At 45.2% G+C, this 18,273-nt stretch overlaps 1 protein-coding gene across 3 annotated transcripts; it reads right to left on the bottom strand.

The window, feature by feature from the left end:
- Window positions 1-843: 843 nt before the first annotated feature.
- On the bottom strand, window positions 844-16,821 carry MEFV (MEFV innate immunity regulator, pyrin). 3 transcript variants are annotated; one of them, XM_008521121.2, is made up of 9 exons: window positions 15,538-16,821; window positions 12,148-13,044; window positions 10,176-10,582; window positions 9,640-9,735; window positions 6,593-6,823; window positions 6,152-6,174; window positions 4,446-4,561; window positions 4,234-4,266; window positions 844-3,697 (listed from the first exon to the last, which is right to left on the bottom strand). In XM_008521121.2, the coding sequence occupies exons 1-9, from the start codon at window positions 15,812-15,814 to the stop codon at window positions 3,639-3,641; spliced, it is 2,139 nt and encodes a 712-aa protein (XP_008519343.2). In that variant the 5' UTR covers window positions 15,815-16,821; the 3' UTR covers window positions 844-3,638. The 3 variants fall into 3 exon arrangements, with proteins under 3 accessions (XP_008519343.2, XP_070423010.1, XP_070423009.1); XM_070566909.1 differs by having other exon boundaries at window positions 2,621-3,876; window positions 15,538-15,899; XM_070566908.1 differs by lacking the exon at window positions 844-3,697 and having other exon boundaries at window positions 3,924-4,266; window positions 15,538-15,899.
- Between the last annotated feature and the right edge of the window lie 1,452 nt (window positions 16,822-18,273).

Genomic DNA, 18,273 nt, shown 5'->3' with positions numbered 1-18,273 from the left:
GCGTCTGGGGTGGGTTACAGGACTGCGGAGGTTGCCAGTGGGTGGTTCTAGACCTCTGCCTGGTCGTGGGTCCTGTTAGAGCCGTCCCTTACGACAGTAGCGGCCCGTAGGTTAGAGCCGGCGACCCTCCCCTCCTCTGCTTGCCAGCTTCTATGCTGCGGTCTGGACCGGCCATCTTCTTTTATAAGAAACCCTGGTCGTCCTCCGACCATCTCCGTTTCCGTCCTCAGTTTCAGCCTCTCACCGACGCCTAACAGCGTCTTTTTCTCTGTATTGTTCCCATACTCGGTTCATTCTCCAGTGAGGCACTGATCAGGATTGGGACTGCCCAAGGGCAGGGATTACATTATTCCTCTATGAAACGCCAGTCTCTGGCGGGATGACGAAAGTAAAAATAGAAATGAATGCCTTTTCTTAATGCTAACTGTAGGTGACTCACTTACCCGTGGCTTAAAATGTTATAAAGAGACTAGTGTCGAAACTGTGTGGCACCAAAGATTTTTAAAAAATAAAGAATACCTGCCTTTCCAGACATTAAAATTACTAAAAACAAAACAAAACTCCTCTAATGCAGTATGGTTTGAACTTGGGGTAAATAAATAGAACAGTGAAAAGAACAGTAAGTGCCAAAATGGATCTGAATATATGTGGACGGATCTGCGTGAAAGGGTAGCATTTCAACTTAGTATGAAATAGATGGTTCTAGCAAAAATTATCTGTTCTTCTGGGGAAAAAGACTCCCGTCCTTATACTACACACAAAAAGTGGAATTTAATAACCAGTAAAAGAACACTTAAGAGAACGTTACATTTGATGTTGAGGCAAAACAGAAAACCGAGATGCCTTGAAATAAAATATAAACCTGAGTGACTTTATTTTTTTTTAATTTTTAAGAACAATATTAATAAAGTCAAAAACTAGTAGACTGGAAAATAGTTGTAAAAGATAAGCCAGATAAAGAATTAGACATTCCCAACACACAAAGAGTTCCTGCGAAGTGACAAAGACTAAGGCAAAGACTATAAAGTCATTCCACAGAGGAGAAAAACTAAATGGTCATTGACATTTGAAAAGATGCTTAGCCGCTTTGGAAACAGTTTGACAGTCTCTCAAAATGTTATAGACTAACCCTATGATCCAGCAATTCCATTCTTAGGTATAAATCCACGAGAAATGGAAACATATGTCCACAGGAAAACTTGCATATGAATAGCACCATTATTCATAATGGCTGAAAAGTAGAAACAACCCAGATGTCTATCAACTGATGATGGATAAACAAGATGTGGTCTATATAATGGATTATTACTCATCAATAAAAAAGGAATGAAGTACTGATACATGCTGCAACATGGATGGACCTTAAAAACATTATGTTAAGCTAAAGAAGCCAGTCACAAAAGACCATCATGGTGTATGATTCTACTTACACGAAATGTCCGGCATAGGCAATTCCATAGAGACAAAAAGTAGGTTAGTGGTTGCCAGGGGCTGGAGGAGGGGAGAAGGGCAAGTGACTGCTAAGGGATGCAAGGCTTGTTTTGGGGATGATGAAAATGTTGTGGAATTAGTGGTGATGTTTGTACACACTGTGAATATACCAAAACCCACTTAATTGTACACCTTAAAAGGATGAATTTTATGATATGTGAATTATATCTCAATTTTTAAAAAACCACCAGACAGGTAAAATTTCATCTTACAGATACAAATGTTTAGTATCTAAAATATTTATGAAGAAGCATTACAAACAACTAAGTTCATTATCTAGATTCCACATAACAAATAATCAAAAGAGCTGTACTATTTCTGCATAATGAAGCAAAAAGTAGAAATTCACATGAAAAAATTCACAGCCTCACTAACAGGTAATGAAATAAAACACAGGTCAAACCCCACTATATCTGCATTAAGTCAGCACAGATTTTTAAATGACAAACATTGCTTTGAGCATGAAACGTTTTTCAGTCTTTCTGAAGGACTGTATGACCAGCTATAGCAAGTGCTATCAAATAGTTCACATTCTGGAACCATTTTAGGAATAATATGTAGTAATATGAGAAAATAATATGAGAAATAATATGAGAAAAATATGTGTATGGGCAGGTGGTGGGAAATATACATGAAGCTGTTCATGGAAAGGTTATAGCAAGGAAGAATTGGGGGTAACAAATGACAAACCATAGGGAACAGCTAAGCAAATTGGGCATATGAACTGTGTCGGCATGTGGATTATGCACGTAGAACAAAGCTCCATGAAGAAAGCAAAGCATGTGTTTCATGCTCTGGTAACAACTATGGAGAACCTGAGTCCAATCTAGGTTCTAGTCTGAAGACGGAGAGAGGAGTTGGAGTTTAATCTTCATTTGATTCTTTTTGTTTTCTTACGTCCCTTCTCTTTACATCTCTCTAAATGGAGGATGACAGAGAGGGCTTCTGTAAACCAGAACACCTAATATTCCACAGGCCCACAGGTTTTTCAGATACAGATCAGGACAGAATAATCTGACACTTGGAATATGTGTCAAATGGTTTTCCACTCCGGCAGCCCCATCTCTTTCATGGTGTTCAGTAGGGAAACGGGATCTCACAGTGATCAACTGAGTGACAACAAATGCAATGATGACCAAATTTTCTAAGTGATTTACTTATGAGGCCCAGCCAATACTCTGAAGAACCGTAGTTCATTAATCCAGGTACAAAAATATTTTGTAACAGTCCAGTCTGCTTGTTTTTCCTCTAGGCTTCCCAAGTCCTCAAGACAGGGGAGGATAGAATGAAGGGACATAACCTTGCCATGGGGTCCTGAGAGAAAATGAGGGTGGGATCTCTGCAGGAGCATCTTAGGGTGCTAATTCATACTAGGATTTATTAAGTAACAGCCACATACTTCCTCCTCTGAAATCCATGGCATGTCATCAGTTCATGTGTTCTCTTCACCTTTGGTTTACCAATATTTGCATACCTAGCTTACTTCTGCAACTATTCCATAAGCTCCTTGGGCACAGAGACTGTTCTCTTATTTATTATATTCCCCACAGCAGCTGGAACCCAGTAGGTGTTCAATAATGTCTGTTAAGTGTATGAATTCAAGATACAAGGCCAGGAGCTAGAAGAGAGATGTGAAGTGTTGGGCATTTACTGGGTCCCCTGACCCCACTGGGTAGGTGGCCAGAGGATCCATGTTTTTCCCTCTGTCTTGTGTCCTGGGGCTGAAGATAGGTTGAAGGGGCCCAGAGGAAGAGAAATCGGTGACTGTGTAGATGTGGGATTTGTCTATCATATTGTAAAATGAAATGTCTCCAGCCTTGTAGTCCAGGAAGATGCCCACATGCCTGGGGGGGCTCCCTCATCCACAGGCAGGTTGGGAGAAAAATGGATGCCTGGTACTCGTTTCACTTCGTCATCATCACCACCCAGTAGCCATTCTCTGGTGACACAGTCCTGCTCCCTTCTTGCTCATGGACGCCTTCCAAATGCCCAGGACCCACCCTGTCTTGTCTTCCACCCCCACTTCCCAGTAATAGCGGCTGGAAAGGAAGCTCAGAGAGCCCAGGGTGATGATGCAGCTATCGAATCTTTCCAGATTGTCAGGCAGACGGTCCCACTTGTTTCCAGGTCTCACACTCTTCAAGTCATCAGAGTAGATGGAAGATGAGGTTGGAGCGGCTGGTTTCTACATCCAGAATTACATTAACTGCAGAGAGAATTAGAATACCTAGCTGGGGTCCATGGGCAACATCCCCACGGGGTTCTCCCTGCCTCCAGGAAACATGGACAGGGCCATTCTTCTGGAACATACTGGGGGACAGCACAAGGATACAGCAGGCCAAGGCCACTCTCCTCAGGGTGCCTGAGCACCAATCAGTTCTGGAACTACAAAGAAAGAGGAGATAGGGGAAAAAATCCTGAGATTCCCATTCAGGGGGACAAAATCTACTCTGGTCCCCACCACAAGGAAAGACGAGGACTCTCCTGCTCAGGACCCTACTTCTTCTCCTTGGATATAACCTCATTCCTCCAAGGCCCTTGGATCTGCCTTGGAGACTCTGAAGTCTGATGAGCTGACCCAGCCAACGAGTCCAACACAGAGCTTATGAGGGCCTGTCATGACCTTTCTCCTGCCTTTGTTACAGGTGTTTTTCTCTCTTCTAGATAATGCCCAGAAATCAACAGCATAAGGGAATATCACAATAACGCCTAGCCAGCACATACTACCACCACCATACTCACCATTGAAGGTTTCCATTTCTGAACGCCAGGTTTCTAAAAGGAGAAAGGGAGCTTGAGTTAGGTCCCCCAGCTGAGGACAGATCAGGGAGAGGCTAAAGGCAGAGTCAGAAGGGCTGTGGGAGATGGAGAAGGGACACTAGGGGCCTGTAGGCTACTTGCATATCAGGGAGGAAGCAAGCAGGAACCTCCCATCTTCCCCCAAGCCCACCTACCTGAGAAGTGCTTCATGCTCTTCTCTACAAACTCTGATTTCTGGTAGAGCAGGTGGAGCTTTTCTTTCACCTCTGGAGGGGTGGCCCACGGCTCAGGGACAGTCACCATCTTGGCCCTAGAGACAAAAGACTGTTGGCCAGAGGGCTGGAGCATGGAGGCGGCCCAAGCTCCCATGAGCTGGAAGCGAGGTGCAGCCTCCACAGGGCACACCCAGCCCTGCCTGGGCTTCACAAAGAAAGCCCTCCCCGGACTGTGAGTTCTAAACACTGGCTTTCAACTTTGGCCACGAATTGGCATCACATGGGAAGTTTTAAAAACCACTGATATCAAAACCACAATGAGTTTTAATAATGGCCTTAAAATGGTGCTGATATTGACATGCTCAGCCAAGAATTATCTATGTCAAATTAATTACACTAACCTAGTCTTTTTCTATTGAAATAAAAATGATATTAAACGAGAAAAAAACGCAATGAGATACCACTTCACACTCATTAGGATGGCTATTATTTTTAAAAAAATCAAAAATAAGTGTTAGCAAGGATGTGGAGAAATTGGAACTCTTGTGCATTACTGGTGGGAATGTAAAATGGTACAGATACTGTGGGAAATAGTATGTTCGTTTCTCAAAAAACTAAGCATAGAATTACCATATAATATAGCGATTCCACTTCTGGGTATATGCCCAAAAAAATTGAAAGCAGAGACTCCAACAGATACATGTAAAACAATATTCATAGCAGTGTTATTCACTGTAGCCAAAAGGTGGAAGCAACCCACATGTCCATTGATAGATGAATGGATAAAATGTGGTATATACATATGATAGAATATTATTCAGCCTTAAGAAAGGAAGGAAATTCTGACACACTATACAATATGGATGAACCTGGAAGGCATTATGCTAAGTGAAATAAGCCAGACACAAAGGCACAAATATTGTATAATTTCACTTATATGAGGTGCTTAGGGTAGAGAAATTCATAAAGACAGGAAGTAGAATGGTGGTTGCCAGGGGCTGGGGAAGGGAGGATGGAGAATTGTTTAATGGTCTGGGGTTTCCATTTGGGAAGATGAAAAAGTTCTGGAGATGGATGGTGGTGATGGCTGCACAGTAATGTGAATGTACTTAATGCCACTGAATCCTACATTTAAAAATGGTTAAAATGGTAAATTTTGTGTTACGTATATTTTATCACCAAAAAAAAAAAAAGACTCAAAGAAACATTGATGCCTAGGTCACACTCCTGAAGATTCGGATTTAATTTGTCTGCCAAGGCCTGGATGTCAGGATTTTGTAAAGTTCCTGGGGTGATTGTAACAGTCCAGGCTCCTCCCTACCCTCCTCTCCCCTGCCTGCTGGGCTAAGCAGCTCCACTCCTGGAAAGTGCTTCCCTCCCTGAGGCCACAAGCACTTCTGCAGGAACAGTTTTCAGGAGGCAAATGGCAGAGGACACAATCTGTTAGGGAGGTTTCTTAGGAAGCCACCATCAGCACACCGGGTATGTGCAATGCCATTCTCTCCCTCCTGATCATACTCTGTTCTCCCTGCACAAATCCAGAAAGGCCTTAGGAAGCTGCAGGAGATGGGAGGAGTCCAGGGAAGAGTCACAGAACCGGCGGTGAGAATATCTCCCTCCTAGGACTGCCTCCCCAAATGCTTCCTGCGGGACTCCCAAGCGAACACCATGGGACCTCTTGGTACCTGTGCAGGGTGACTCCGATGTCCTAGGAGAGAAAAGATGGGAGCTCTCGGTTACCAGTCTCCTATGGGCCGTGCTGACTCCTGGCCTCTCCTCCTGGGCTCCCAGCCCTGGTGTGTCATCAAAACTGAGGCACCTCTCCGCAATTCTAATCACCAAAGGTGGCAGCGCAGCTGGGACCAGCAATGGAATTGCACCCAAGCCCTGCTGATCTTTTCTGAGAGATGCTAGGGGATCCCCAGGATGCTGGCCACCCTGGGCTCCTAAGAGCTCATCGAAGGGGTCTTGGCACAAGAGGCATCATGGGTCACCAAGACCAAGTCCCACCCGCAGCCCCAAGGGCCTCACTCACTGGCTTGGGCAGAAGTTATGGCAGTGCTGGGATCCCATGTCATCCTACTGGGCACAGTGGACAGGGGAAGGCCACGCCCAGCCACACTCACCTGCATAAGCTCCCATTCCGGCTGGCACTGCTTGGTCTCCAGCTCCCCAATCAGCTCATCAAGAAGGGCGGTGTACTTAGACACTTGGGTGCCGTGTGTCTCCCTGACCTGGCCAATGGTTTGGCCCAGCTCCTCCATCCAGGCCACAAAGAGCTGCTCTTGCTCCTCCAGAAACCGGTAAAACTGCTCCAACTGGCACTGGATTCTCTGCTTCTGGATTTCGGTTTTTTTCTGGGGAACAGGGCACAGGGAGGTGTAGGAATCTGTGCAGTGAGGTGGATGTGTATGCCCAGGGAATCCCAAGAAGGCCACCTCCTGGAGGTGGATAAGAGGCAGGCTTCCTCAGCCTTTTAGAGGCCTGGACTCCAGGGCAGGAGGCAAAATGGGCCAGAACCTTCCAGAACAGACTGAATGTGGCAGGGGCTGGCTCTTGGAAAATGTCCTAAAGCCTCATGTAATGGATTGAATTGTGTTCTCTCCAAAATTCATATATTAAAGTCCTAACCCCCAGTACCTAAGAATATGATATTCTTTGGAAATAGGTTTGTTGCAGATGTAATTAGTTAAAATGAGGTCATATGGAGTGGGGGAGGCCTGGAGTTGGGTAATTTGGACACAGATACACACATAGGGAGAATACCATGTGAGAGACATGGGGAAAAGACAGTCATCTACAAGCTGAGGAGAGAGTCCTGGAACATGTCCTCTTGTGGCCCTCAGAAAGAAGCAACCCTGCCAACACTTTGATTTCAGACTTCTAGCCTCCAGAACTGAAAGAGAATAAATTTCCATGGTTTAAGCCACCTAGTCTGAGGTACTTTGTTAAAGCAGCCATAGGACACTAATATAAATGATGTCACCTTCTTTCTTCCTTGAAAGCCACTGTGAGGGTGGCGTATGCTTGAGGTCATAGATGGACAAGGTTATGACCACCAAAGGCTCCAGGAGGGAGACTTCTCTCCACGCCCCAGCAGAGGTTCTCAGTGTGGCTCTGAATGGGGCTGGTCAGTCCATTCATTTAACTGTAAGTGAACTTCCACTACCGCTGCCCACTGGTCAGCCGTTAGCTCTTCTCTCGCCCTCTTTCTCATCATCACTAGAAGCCTTCTGCGGAGAGGTGAAGTGGCTCTAGGGCACCTTGTCCTTCTTCCAAGGAGGGAGAGGGGACTTCAGATCCACTAAGACTGGACTTAAGAAGTCATCATTTTGAGCTCAAAAGGACAGGACTGACCCTAGTTCTTTTTTTTTTTTTTTTAAACAGTAAGTACCATTTATTGATCATTTTAGGTGCTAGAAACTTTTTTGGGGGGGGGGGAAGATTAGCCCTGAGCTAACTACTGCCAATCCTCCTCTTTTTGCTGAGGAAGACTGGCCCTGAGCTAACATCCATGCCCATCTCCCTCTACTTTATATGTTGGACGCCTACCACATCATGGCATGCCAAGTGGTGCCATGTCTGCACACGGGATGCGAACTGGCGAACCCCGGGCCACAGAGAAGCAGAACGTGTGAATTTAACCGCTGCGCCACCGGGCTAGCCCCAGTTCTTTTGAACCAAAAATGTCTCCTCACTTTTCATTGTTGTTGATGGTGGTAACATTGACTTCTTTTTTAAGAGGACAGGTCACTTGTCTTGTTCAGTGGCCTAGATTCTAAGATTGATAATTTTGCTCATGATTAAATTCAGGCTAACCATTTTGGACAAGAATATCATATACTTAATGCCGTGGTCTTCCTGGTGCATCCCATGGGGAGGCAAAGGATGTCCAGTTTGTACATCACCATTATTGTTATACTAGGATTGGTCACCTGGTTAAGGAGGTTTCTACCAGAGCTCTCCACTGTAAATATACATTGTTTCTGTTTTAATTATTAAGTAATTCAGGGAGTGGTACTTTGAGAGTGTGTAAATATCCTGTTCTCTAACCATCTTCCTCTAAAAATTTAGCATCCGTTGATGATCCCTGTTGGTGTTAACTGTTATATTGGTGTTTGTATAATGGAAAATTTCTAATTCAATTATTCTTCTGTACTTGTTTTAGCTGGCATTCTGCTGTAAAGAAGAGCTTTCCCTCCCCCTTCCCTAAGATTAAAACAAATTTTTTTTGACTATTGAAAGGAGGAGGAGAAAGAGAAGTCCTGAAAACAGCATCTCCTTCCCACAGGGGCCCATGTCACCATGAGTATCTTAAGGGAAGGCTAGACCCTCCTGTCTGCCTGTTTCCCTGAACAGCCCAGGCTCCTGCCTCACACTCCTCAGCGGGCACACTTGACCTCTGCTGCAGCCACAAGTCCCAAGCCACCTGGGATTATAGGGAAGGGTTTCATTTTACTACAATTCAGGAGCTTCCCAAAAGTCAGACACGTGGGCCAATGCCCTCCCCCTATTCTGCCCTTTGTTGTCTTTGCCCATTGCCCATTGCAGTGTGGTGCGTTCCAACAGAAGTCTGGAACCCAAAGAGGGAGACGGGATCCAACAACCAACATAGATCAAACAAATGAAGGCTCTGTGGGGTAGTCACCTTCACTTGCAGGGAAAATAGAAGCAACTTAGTGTCCAAGAGGCTGGACACCAGCTCAACAGAGAAAGACCAATAAGTTGTACTTACTGAAAGTACATGGCATTGCAAAACCATGGTTTTAAAGAAAACGTTCACTTTAATCGTTTGAATTTTAAAAATCAATATTTTTTTTTAAAAATAAAATAGACAATTATAAAAACAATACAGAGGAGTAGTTAAAGCTGAAAAGTCTCTCCTCCTCTTTCCTTAGTCCCATCCCTCAGTGACAGCCACTGGTGCTAGTTTCGCTATATCATTTCATCATGAGTATAAGAAAGCATGACAGGGTCCTTGGAGATGCCCCTCCCTGCTGGGGGTGGTCTCCCTCTCCAGGGACGAACTCATCCTTGGATGCCTGTTACTTCCCTGCCAGCAAAGAACAGATGATTCTAAATATGTGATCAGCTCTACTTCCCTATGAACCAGAACAGAATCTTGGGGGCCCCTGCTCACTCTTGGTCCCCTCCCTCCTTCTGCCCTCCTTACCAGGAAGTCTGCTGTCGTCTTTTCCCCCTGGGATCTCTGCTCCTCCCCAGATTTTCTCAACCCCTTCAGATGCTCCAGCTGCTTCTGAATTTGCTCCTGGAAAAAGAGTACTTGTTGAGGATTAAACTTGGCTCCTGCCATCTTTAGTGGGTGCCAACTCTAGAGGGGAAAATTTGCTTTGGAGAGTAAAGCTAAGGATGCTGAAGCCAAGAGCATAGGAAGGGGTGCCCAGGAAAGAGGAAGAATGAATCTATCACGCCAAGGGAAGCAGAGCCAGGAGGTGGTTAGAGAGATTCCTAGTGACCTCCTGTGAACATCTGGATTCAGCTATACCTGAAGCTAGCATCCCCTGGACCTCAGAGCTACGTGAACTGGTAAATTCACTCTTTACTGGCCTGGTTTGTATTGTGTTTTTGCCATTTACAGTCCAAGAATGCTGGCTAATACACCAGCCTCCCAGAGTTGTTGAGAAAATGAAGCAAGCCCCAGCATGTCCAAGTGCCCAGCAGAGGAGGGCCCTGGGCAGGAAGCCCTACCTTGTATTCCAGGGCGGCCTCCTCGATAGGGCGTACCCAGTGGCCTTGGTGCTCCTGACTCAGCCTGCAGATGAGGCAGATAGGCTCCCCGTGGTCCTCGCAAAAGAGCAGCTGGACTTGGTTCATGTGACGCTCACACTGTGGCAGGGGCTTGGAGATCAGGCTGGCCATCTGTTGGCCCTCCTGCCGCTCTTGGCCTCCAGAGCTCTTTCCTGGGAGTGAGGCCTGGCACTGGGGGCAGCTGGGTGAGTGACCATCTGAGGCCTTGAGATTCCTAGAAGCAATGGAGCAGCTGCAGGAATCATGCACGCAGGTGCCACCATCTGGGTCTCCTTCCTGGGCGCGGCAAAGGGGACACACAGCCTTGTCCTGCAGCCTCCTTGGTGACATGGCAGTGGAAAAATCTCCTGAGTGACAAACCCAAGATGTTACGAAGGAGTGCTACAAAGCACAGCAGAGAGAAAGACTATGCCTGGGACAGGTGAGTTCTTGGTTAGACTGTGGCCACTTCCTAGCTTGTCTTCCCTGGCTTCCCTCCAGTGAGGCAGGAAATGAGCCGCTGGGACTGAGAGCTAAGGGCTACATCTCATGACAGTCCTGAGACTTGGAATTCTTGGGCATTTATCCTAAAGAAAGGCCTTTTGGTATAAATTCTATGCCTTCCTCCCACAAATACACTGTTTTAGCAGGTGATATAAAGACAGCAAGATATTCTGACCAGTGTTTGCTTTACCGCTTAAAAGCCCCCAGGCTGCTCATGACTTGAGCAGGGGCTCCTGGGGGGCAGTGACTCACTCATGACTGGACCCCCAGCCCCTAGCAGAGTCCTGACATATGGTGAGCATTTGGGAAGTGTGTGTTGAATGGAGCAGATGGACCACTGCTCACATCCAGGTTCAGGAAATATTAAATGAAAGTCAAGAAGGGGACTTAATAAGGCGGAAGGGCATAACGCACCATGATGATACAGCTATGACTAGCTCTGCCCCAAGACCATAGCACAAATTCATAAAGCAGAAATGACAGAAGGTACAAGAAGAAATAGAAACACACTCAATCCATTAGTCCTTTCCCACCTCCTCCTCTCACAGAGTCCCAGGAATTCATATCATGTCTGTGAGACTGTGAGAGGCACCCCATAATCACTCTCCCCTCCTTGCCTTGTGATAGAATTGATTGCTGTCCATATGGCTGCTTCTTCCTGGCTCCCTTTCTCACCCAAGAAAACCTACATTTCTCAGCCTCCCTTGCAGTTAGGCGTGGCCATTTGACTACATTCTGGCCAAAGGGATGTAACTGGAGGTGTCACGAGCAGCTTCTAGAAACTTCTGGAAATAAGGGAATCACTTACTCTCTAAGCAATACTATTGTCCTTTGTCTCTCTATCCTGTTGCCTGGAATGAGGATGCCACCATCTGAGACCATGAGCTTGAGAGAAAACTTGGTGGGGCAAAAAACATCAGTAGCCTGATGGAGTACCACATCTGTCCTGGACTACCTGTGTGTCATTTATGTGAAAGAGGAACAACCTTCTATCTTGTTTCAGTTATCCTTATTTTGGTGTTTCTGTCATTCACAAACCAACATAATCCTAATTTCTTCCTCCTTAGTAAAAAGGACCTAGGATTTTAGTCAGCAGCTCTCCTCCCTGCCCAGAGAGAAGTGAATGGCAGAATCTTGGGCCCATGACATACTGCCATGGGGTTATTGTGAGAAGGAGATATTTTTACCCATCCTTTCCCAGATGCTCAACTTAGGGTCTGTGAAGCCCTTGGAATTCTAAAGAGGGACTTCAGAGCATCTAAGAACTAACTGAAATTTGATGCAACATTTTGTGAAGAAATGCACGTGTGCATTTTTTTAGGATTCATGGTCTACATCAGATTCTCAAAGGGTTGGGGACCTTGGGGGGCACCCAGGGATCCAGTAACATAAGTACAGTGGGGATAAAAGGAGGTTTGTGGGGGAATACCTGCATAGGTCACCATTCCTAAGGATGCCAGGTCTTCTGGATTCTGGGGTCCTTTCTTACTTGAAGACAGAGGGACTTCTGAATTTGAAGGCTTATGGAGCACACCACCTACCACCTCCCCCAAGGTCTCAGGGGTCTCTGGATCCTCAGTCCCATGTTTCTCCAAAGGTGCTCTGGATTCTGGATGCTCCCGAGTCCTCTCCTCTCTAGCCAGAGATACATGAGAAACTGTATTCCTGAATGCTCCCCATTCTAGGATCATGGAATGTTCTGGATTCCTGGAGCGTTTCTCCAGAGCCATAGTAGCCCCTATATCCAGAGTGGCCACTTCACTGGAGGTGGCACCTGAGTCTGGATTCTCACTTCTTATTTTCTCTTGAAGCAGAAGAGTTTCTGGATTGAAGGGTTCTCCTTCTCCTGAAGAAATGGTAAATTCAAGACTTTTGGGTCGCTTCTTTCTTGAAGGTAAATTTACTTCAGGTGTCTTGGATTCCTTCCTTCCTGGGGACCCAGAAAATAACCCACTGGAGACTCCTTGGAGCCTTCCTGCAGAGCTGGCATTCCTGCGTACCCCGGATCCCGGATTCATCCCTTTCTCCTGCAGCTTGCCGGGGAATGGGCTTCTCCTGGAAGAAGGAGTCACACTCCTGGCCCCCAGCTTGCCCTGCACATCCAGGCCCTCGGAGCCCTTCTGATCTCTCGATCTGACCTGAGGCTTCTTCTGGGGCCCCCTTCCAGCCTCGAGTTGGCCAGATGGCAGGCTGGCTGCCCTGTCACCACTTTGCCACTGCCTATCACCTTGTGGACCATCTGATATCCTCAGGCTCTTGGGATTATTTTCCACAGAGGAACAAGACATTGCTGAACTGTCTGGGCCGTGTTCTTGTATCAGATATTCTGAAAAGACAACGAGATACAAAGGGATGAAAATGTCCAGTGCTCAGGGCCAAGGGTTGGGGAAAGAGAGAGAAGAGAGAATCCCCTCAGAAATTAGAGTTAAGAACATTCTAGACAACAGCAGTCAATTACCATTAAACAAGAACATACGAATTATTTGCTATATATTTCTCAAATAGTGCTTTTCAAACTTTCTAGGCAGGAGAACTTGTTTCCAATATAAGATCTTATACAGAATTCTTAATACATGAAATAAATAAAAAACCTAGTTTGTTGGTATAAATTTGTGTGTGATTATAGATGTACAAAACTCACTTACAAAAATCAATCAATAAAGAAGAATTAAGATGTTTGGCACAAAAATTTGAAATCAGGAGTTATGAAGGACAGTTACAACTTCAGAAACTAATTTATTTCTGTTATTTTCTTTGGTTTCATGAGGTGAAGAAAATCCTAACTCACACAGATAAATAAATGTACTAATTTATTTAAAACAGCTTGCCTGGAAATTTCAGGATACTGTTTAATTAAACAGAAATGACTGGAAAGGCTTAATTCTATGGTCTACGTAAAAAGGAGTTCAAGTACAGCATGAACTATCACACTGGGGGCTCTAGTATTTTAAAATTTAGTTAATGATACATTTTAACATGAATTTGTTAATTTTGTAAGTTAAAAAATTAATAAACTTGAATCAAGTATTTGCTAATATTCTAAAGAATCCCTGAAATATCTTCCTGGTATACAATTTGAAAACCACTACTATAATGAAATGAAGATAACCTATAATTAGCACCGTCATTTTTGGTTTGAAGTAGTTCATTTTTTTTTTGAGGAAGATTAGCCCTGAGCTAACATTGGCTGCCAGTCCTCCTCTTTTTTGCTGAGGAAGACTGGCCCTGAGCTAACATCCATGCCCATCTTCCTCTACTTTTTATATGTGGGATCCCTACCGCGGCATGGCTTGCCAAGCGGTGCCGTGTCCACACCCGGGATCCGAACCGGCGAACTCTGGGCTGCCGAAGCGAAACGTGTGCACTTAACCGCTGAGCCACCGGCCCAGCCCCTGAAATAGTTTTTATTAAAATTACTTTAGGGGCAGGCACCATGGCCGAGTGGTTAAGTTCGAATTCTTGGCTGCAGCGGCCCAGCGTTTTGCCAGTTTGGATCCTGGGTCCGGACATGGCACCACTCATCAGGCCATGTTGGGGCGGCGTCCCACATAGCACAACCAGAGGCACTCACAACTAGAATATAAACTATGTACTGGGGGGCTTTGGGAATAAATAAATTAATTAATTAAATAAAATAACTTTAAAGTTGTTTAAAACACTTTGCCCTTGGCTTTGTAGGAAAACGTTAAGTTGCCAAAACTGGTTCATGAACTAGTGAGAAACCCTGAAGATGCTAACAACCAGAATTTAAAATATGAAAAATTAACTTAAAACTTCTACTCATCAAATTACACCAGGTTCAGATTACAGTTTAGTTCTATCACTCTTTCAAAGAGCAGAGAATTTTTATGTTATTTCAACTGTTCTACCTCATAGGAACACATGGAAAGCATTTCTAATGTACTCCTAAAGTCTAAAAATAGAAGAAAAACTCAAACACCAAAGAATATTTTTTTTAACTGATCACGTAATAGGCCCCCCAAAAATCTCAAAAAAAAAATCTTTAAAAGCAGAAATCAAATCGGCCACATTCTTTGATCACAATGTAATAAAATCAGAAAGTTACAACAAAAGGGTAGCAGAAGGAGAAGGAAGGAAGAAAAGAAAGAAAGAAAAGATGGAAGGAAGGAAAAGAAAAGAAAGGAGAACGTCCTCTTGAGAATTTTCAAGTGCCACTGTAAAATGTGTTAAAGAAGAACTCAAAACTGAAATTAGGTGGATAAAAATGAGAAAATTACCTACCAAGCCTGTTAATATGATTGGTTAGCAAGCGTTCTTTGCTCACCCAGAGATCCTTGTCTGTACGTTATTGTTAATCACAAATTATGTGAGCAATTCTCTGCGAACAGGCATCTAGCTGCTGTCTCTCCTGGTCCTGCCCTGCAGTCAGAATCTCAGCTTTTTTGTGTGTGAGGAAGATTGGCCCTGAGCTAACATCTGTGCCCATCTTCCTCTGTTTTATGTGGGATCCCTCCACAGTGTGGCTTGACAAGTGGTGCTAGGTGCACACCCAGGATCTGAACCTGTGAACCCCAGGCCGCCGAAGCAGAGCACATGAACTTAACCACTAGACCACCAGGCCGGCCCCTCAGCTCTTCTTTTTAAGCCACTGGGAGTTTTAGCTTTGCTAATCCAGCTCCAAGACCAGAGCAAGGGAAGGGATTTGGCCAAAGTCACTGGGGTTGTGGTAGACCTGGGACTCCTAACCTCCAATCAGGACGCACTGGTCCAAACACGACTTCTCTCTTGCACCTTCCACCCCATTCCATGAACAGCCAGTGGTTGCACTGGGAGAGGTGGAGGTACAGGGCCTGCTTACCTGGGCCAGTTACCCTGTGGAGCTCCTCTGCTAGGAGGTTTTGGTTGATGGCTCTCAAGACCTGCAGGGTCAGTCGCACAGCATACTCCTCCCCGTAGTGGTTGACCAGCAGAGTGGCCAGCTTCACTGGCTTGGCTGTCTGGATTTGGCCCCGGGGGATCCGGGAGTGCTCCTTCTCCAGGCTGGTGTTCTGCAGCTTGAACTTGAACTTGTCGAAGTCGTAGGGCACCAGCTCCTCTAGGGAGTACAGCAGATGGTCACTAGGGGTCTTGGCCATGGTGTTGACCAGGAGAAGCTGGAACCAGCTGTCTGGCTTCTAGGAGGAGAAAAAATCTTCTGTCCTTGGAGCCCAGAGGGTGTGAGTGAAAAGAGGCAGCTTGTGAAATAACGGAAAAGGCACAGGAAATGCTCTGTGTTTTGGTGGGAATTGAGGCCTGGAGTGTGTCATCACTGGCTGTGTTCTCTTTCTTACAGATTCTACAGCTTTTCCAGCTGGGGGGGCTTAATGCCTATCAGACACGTGGTCCTTCCCAGCTCTCACTGCCACGGGCTGGACTGCAGAGCAATGGGTAAATCTGTGAGGGACTGTCTGAGAATGGATTCCAGACTCTTGATCCTTGAGCAGGCATTCAGATGCTTCCCTCTCTACTTTTCCTAGGATACCAGTGGGTGAGGAGTAGGAACAGAGCCCCTGGTCTCACACTGGAAAGGACCATGATGGGGATCAGCCTCTCTGGCCAACTGTTCTCCTCCAGACTCTTGGGGTTTTATTGACCCTCCAGGGCCAATGGTAGGGGGATGGGGGGCAGCAAATACAGCCCTTCAAGCTTTACCCTTCCCTGCCCAAGCATGCAGGTGAGGCCAGAAGGGCACTGCCAGGAGACAAGCCCTGGTGTTGCCCCTGTTGCTGCATTTTAGTAGTCTGGTACTTCCAGCAACATGAAGGCCTCAAAACGCCATGCCTGGGACCACCATCCTGATTTGTTTGTTCCCGGAGGTGACCCTGCCCTAGCTTCCTGGGAGCATACCGTGGAGGGAGGGTGCTTGTCCATGCACATTTACTGAGCACATATATTCTGGACACCATGCCAGGATGCTGGAGAAACAAGGGTGAAAAAGACATAGGTATCCTTCGGAGCTCATAGCCAAATGAGGGGTTCCAGAAGTGGCTCAGAATGTATGGAAGTTGTATGTGGGGTGAGCTGCCTTCCTGAATTAAATGCTTCTGTCTTTCTGCATACTCTGATTTTTATCCCCAGCTTTTTATTTTGAAAAATTTCAAACCTACAGAAAAGTTGAGAGCGCAGTACAATGAACACTTATATACTCTTTACATAGACTCACAACCTTTTACATTTTACAGTATTAGGTGATTCTCTCAGGTACACATGCACACCTTCTTTCTTTCTGAACCATTGGTAATGAATTTAAAACGTTTTCAAATATCACCCCAAATACCCTAGGTACCTTAAATACTAAGAACAAGGATATTATTTTAAATAATCAGAATACAATTATCACACTCAGGTAATTTCACATTGTTTACAACACCATAATCAGTCCATAACCAAATTTCTCCAATTGTCCTGATAATGTCTTGACAGCTTTCTCTTTTTCTCAATCCAGGGCCCAATCAGAGAGCAGGCATTGCTTTTAGTTGCCATGTCTCTATAGTCTCCTTCTCTCTAGAACACTGTCACACTTCCCCCGCCTTTTTTTAATTCTGTCAAGACATTGATGTTTTTGATGTCCATTCCAAGCAGAATGTCCCTCAATTTAGATTTGTATGATTGTTTCCTCATTATTAGACTGAGGGTACAGTGAGGCATCCTCAACATCTCTCCATTGTAAAAGGACATTTTTTCTTGGTAATTAATACGTAACCTGCGTGTGTGGAAATGTCTCATTCTCCTACAGTCTTTCCCCTCCCAGGTCTTAGCGTTTGTTGATGATCCTTTCCTAAATTAACTGCTACAGTGGTGGTTGCAACATGGTGATATTTCCTTCACTTAGTTGGCATTATTTGCATATCCTGGCTAAAACTTTCTGCCTTTCTCATGAAGCTTTTGGCTTGCAGATGTTTTGTTGGTAATACAGTTACCCTCTAACCGTGCTTGCTCTGTGCCAGGCACAGCTTGCTGTATATCCATTATCTCCTAAAATCCCTGCAGCACCAGGACTCGTCGCCCCCATTTATAGCCAGGATTGGTGCCTTAGTGACTTGCCCAGAGCCAGGATTCAAACTCACTCTAATAACTACTTTGCAATATTGTCTCCCTGCATGATAATAATTTATTATTTTACTCTTTATCACTAACCATGGCTGTCATTTTTTCAGCTGACCAGTGAGGCTCAAAATGGGCCATGCTGACCACTCTCACAGGTCAGTTACAACATTCTGATGCCTGGCTGAACAAGCAGCCCTGTGTGTGACCAGCCTGAGATCAAGGCTTCAATGAGTTCTGGTTGGTTGAATTTATTTTCTTGTCCATTTGGTCCACATGCTTTATATTTTACAGAGTATTCAGTGCTTTTGGTTTGTTTTAGTAGCTAACATCCAGTTCTCTGGGTCCTGCTGAGAAAATAACCACCAAACCCAACATCTTCCCTAAAAATTGGATGAACCCCAATGCACATTTATGATGCAAATGTCAGTTGTGTGAAATTCTCAGGTTGGGCCAGAAGAGTATTGACTGGGGTCTCTCTGGAACCAGGACAGGTACAAGATTCCAGAAG

Source organism: Equus przewalskii, chromosome 12 (genome assembly GCF_037783145.1).
Source record: "Equus przewalskii isolate Varuska chromosome 12, EquPr2, whole genome shotgun sequence".
NCBI lineage: Eukaryota > Metazoa > Chordata > Mammalia > Perissodactyla > Equidae > Equus > Equus przewalskii.
This window is presented reverse-complemented; position numbering and strand designations above follow the sequence as displayed.

Coding starts and splice junctions, on each gene's coding strand:
- MEFV (XM_070566908.1), bottom strand. CDS start 15,814: ATGGCCAAGACCCCTAGTGACCATCTGCTGTACTCCCTAGAGGAGCTG. Junction 6,175..6,592: donor CGGAATGGGAGCTTATGCAG/GTGAGTGTGGCT, acceptor TTTCTCTCCTAG/GACATCGGAGTCACCCTGCA. Junction 4,562..6,151: donor ATCGGAGTCACCCTGCACAG/GTACCAAGAGGT, acceptor TTTTGTCTCTAG/GGCCAAGATGGTGACTGTCC.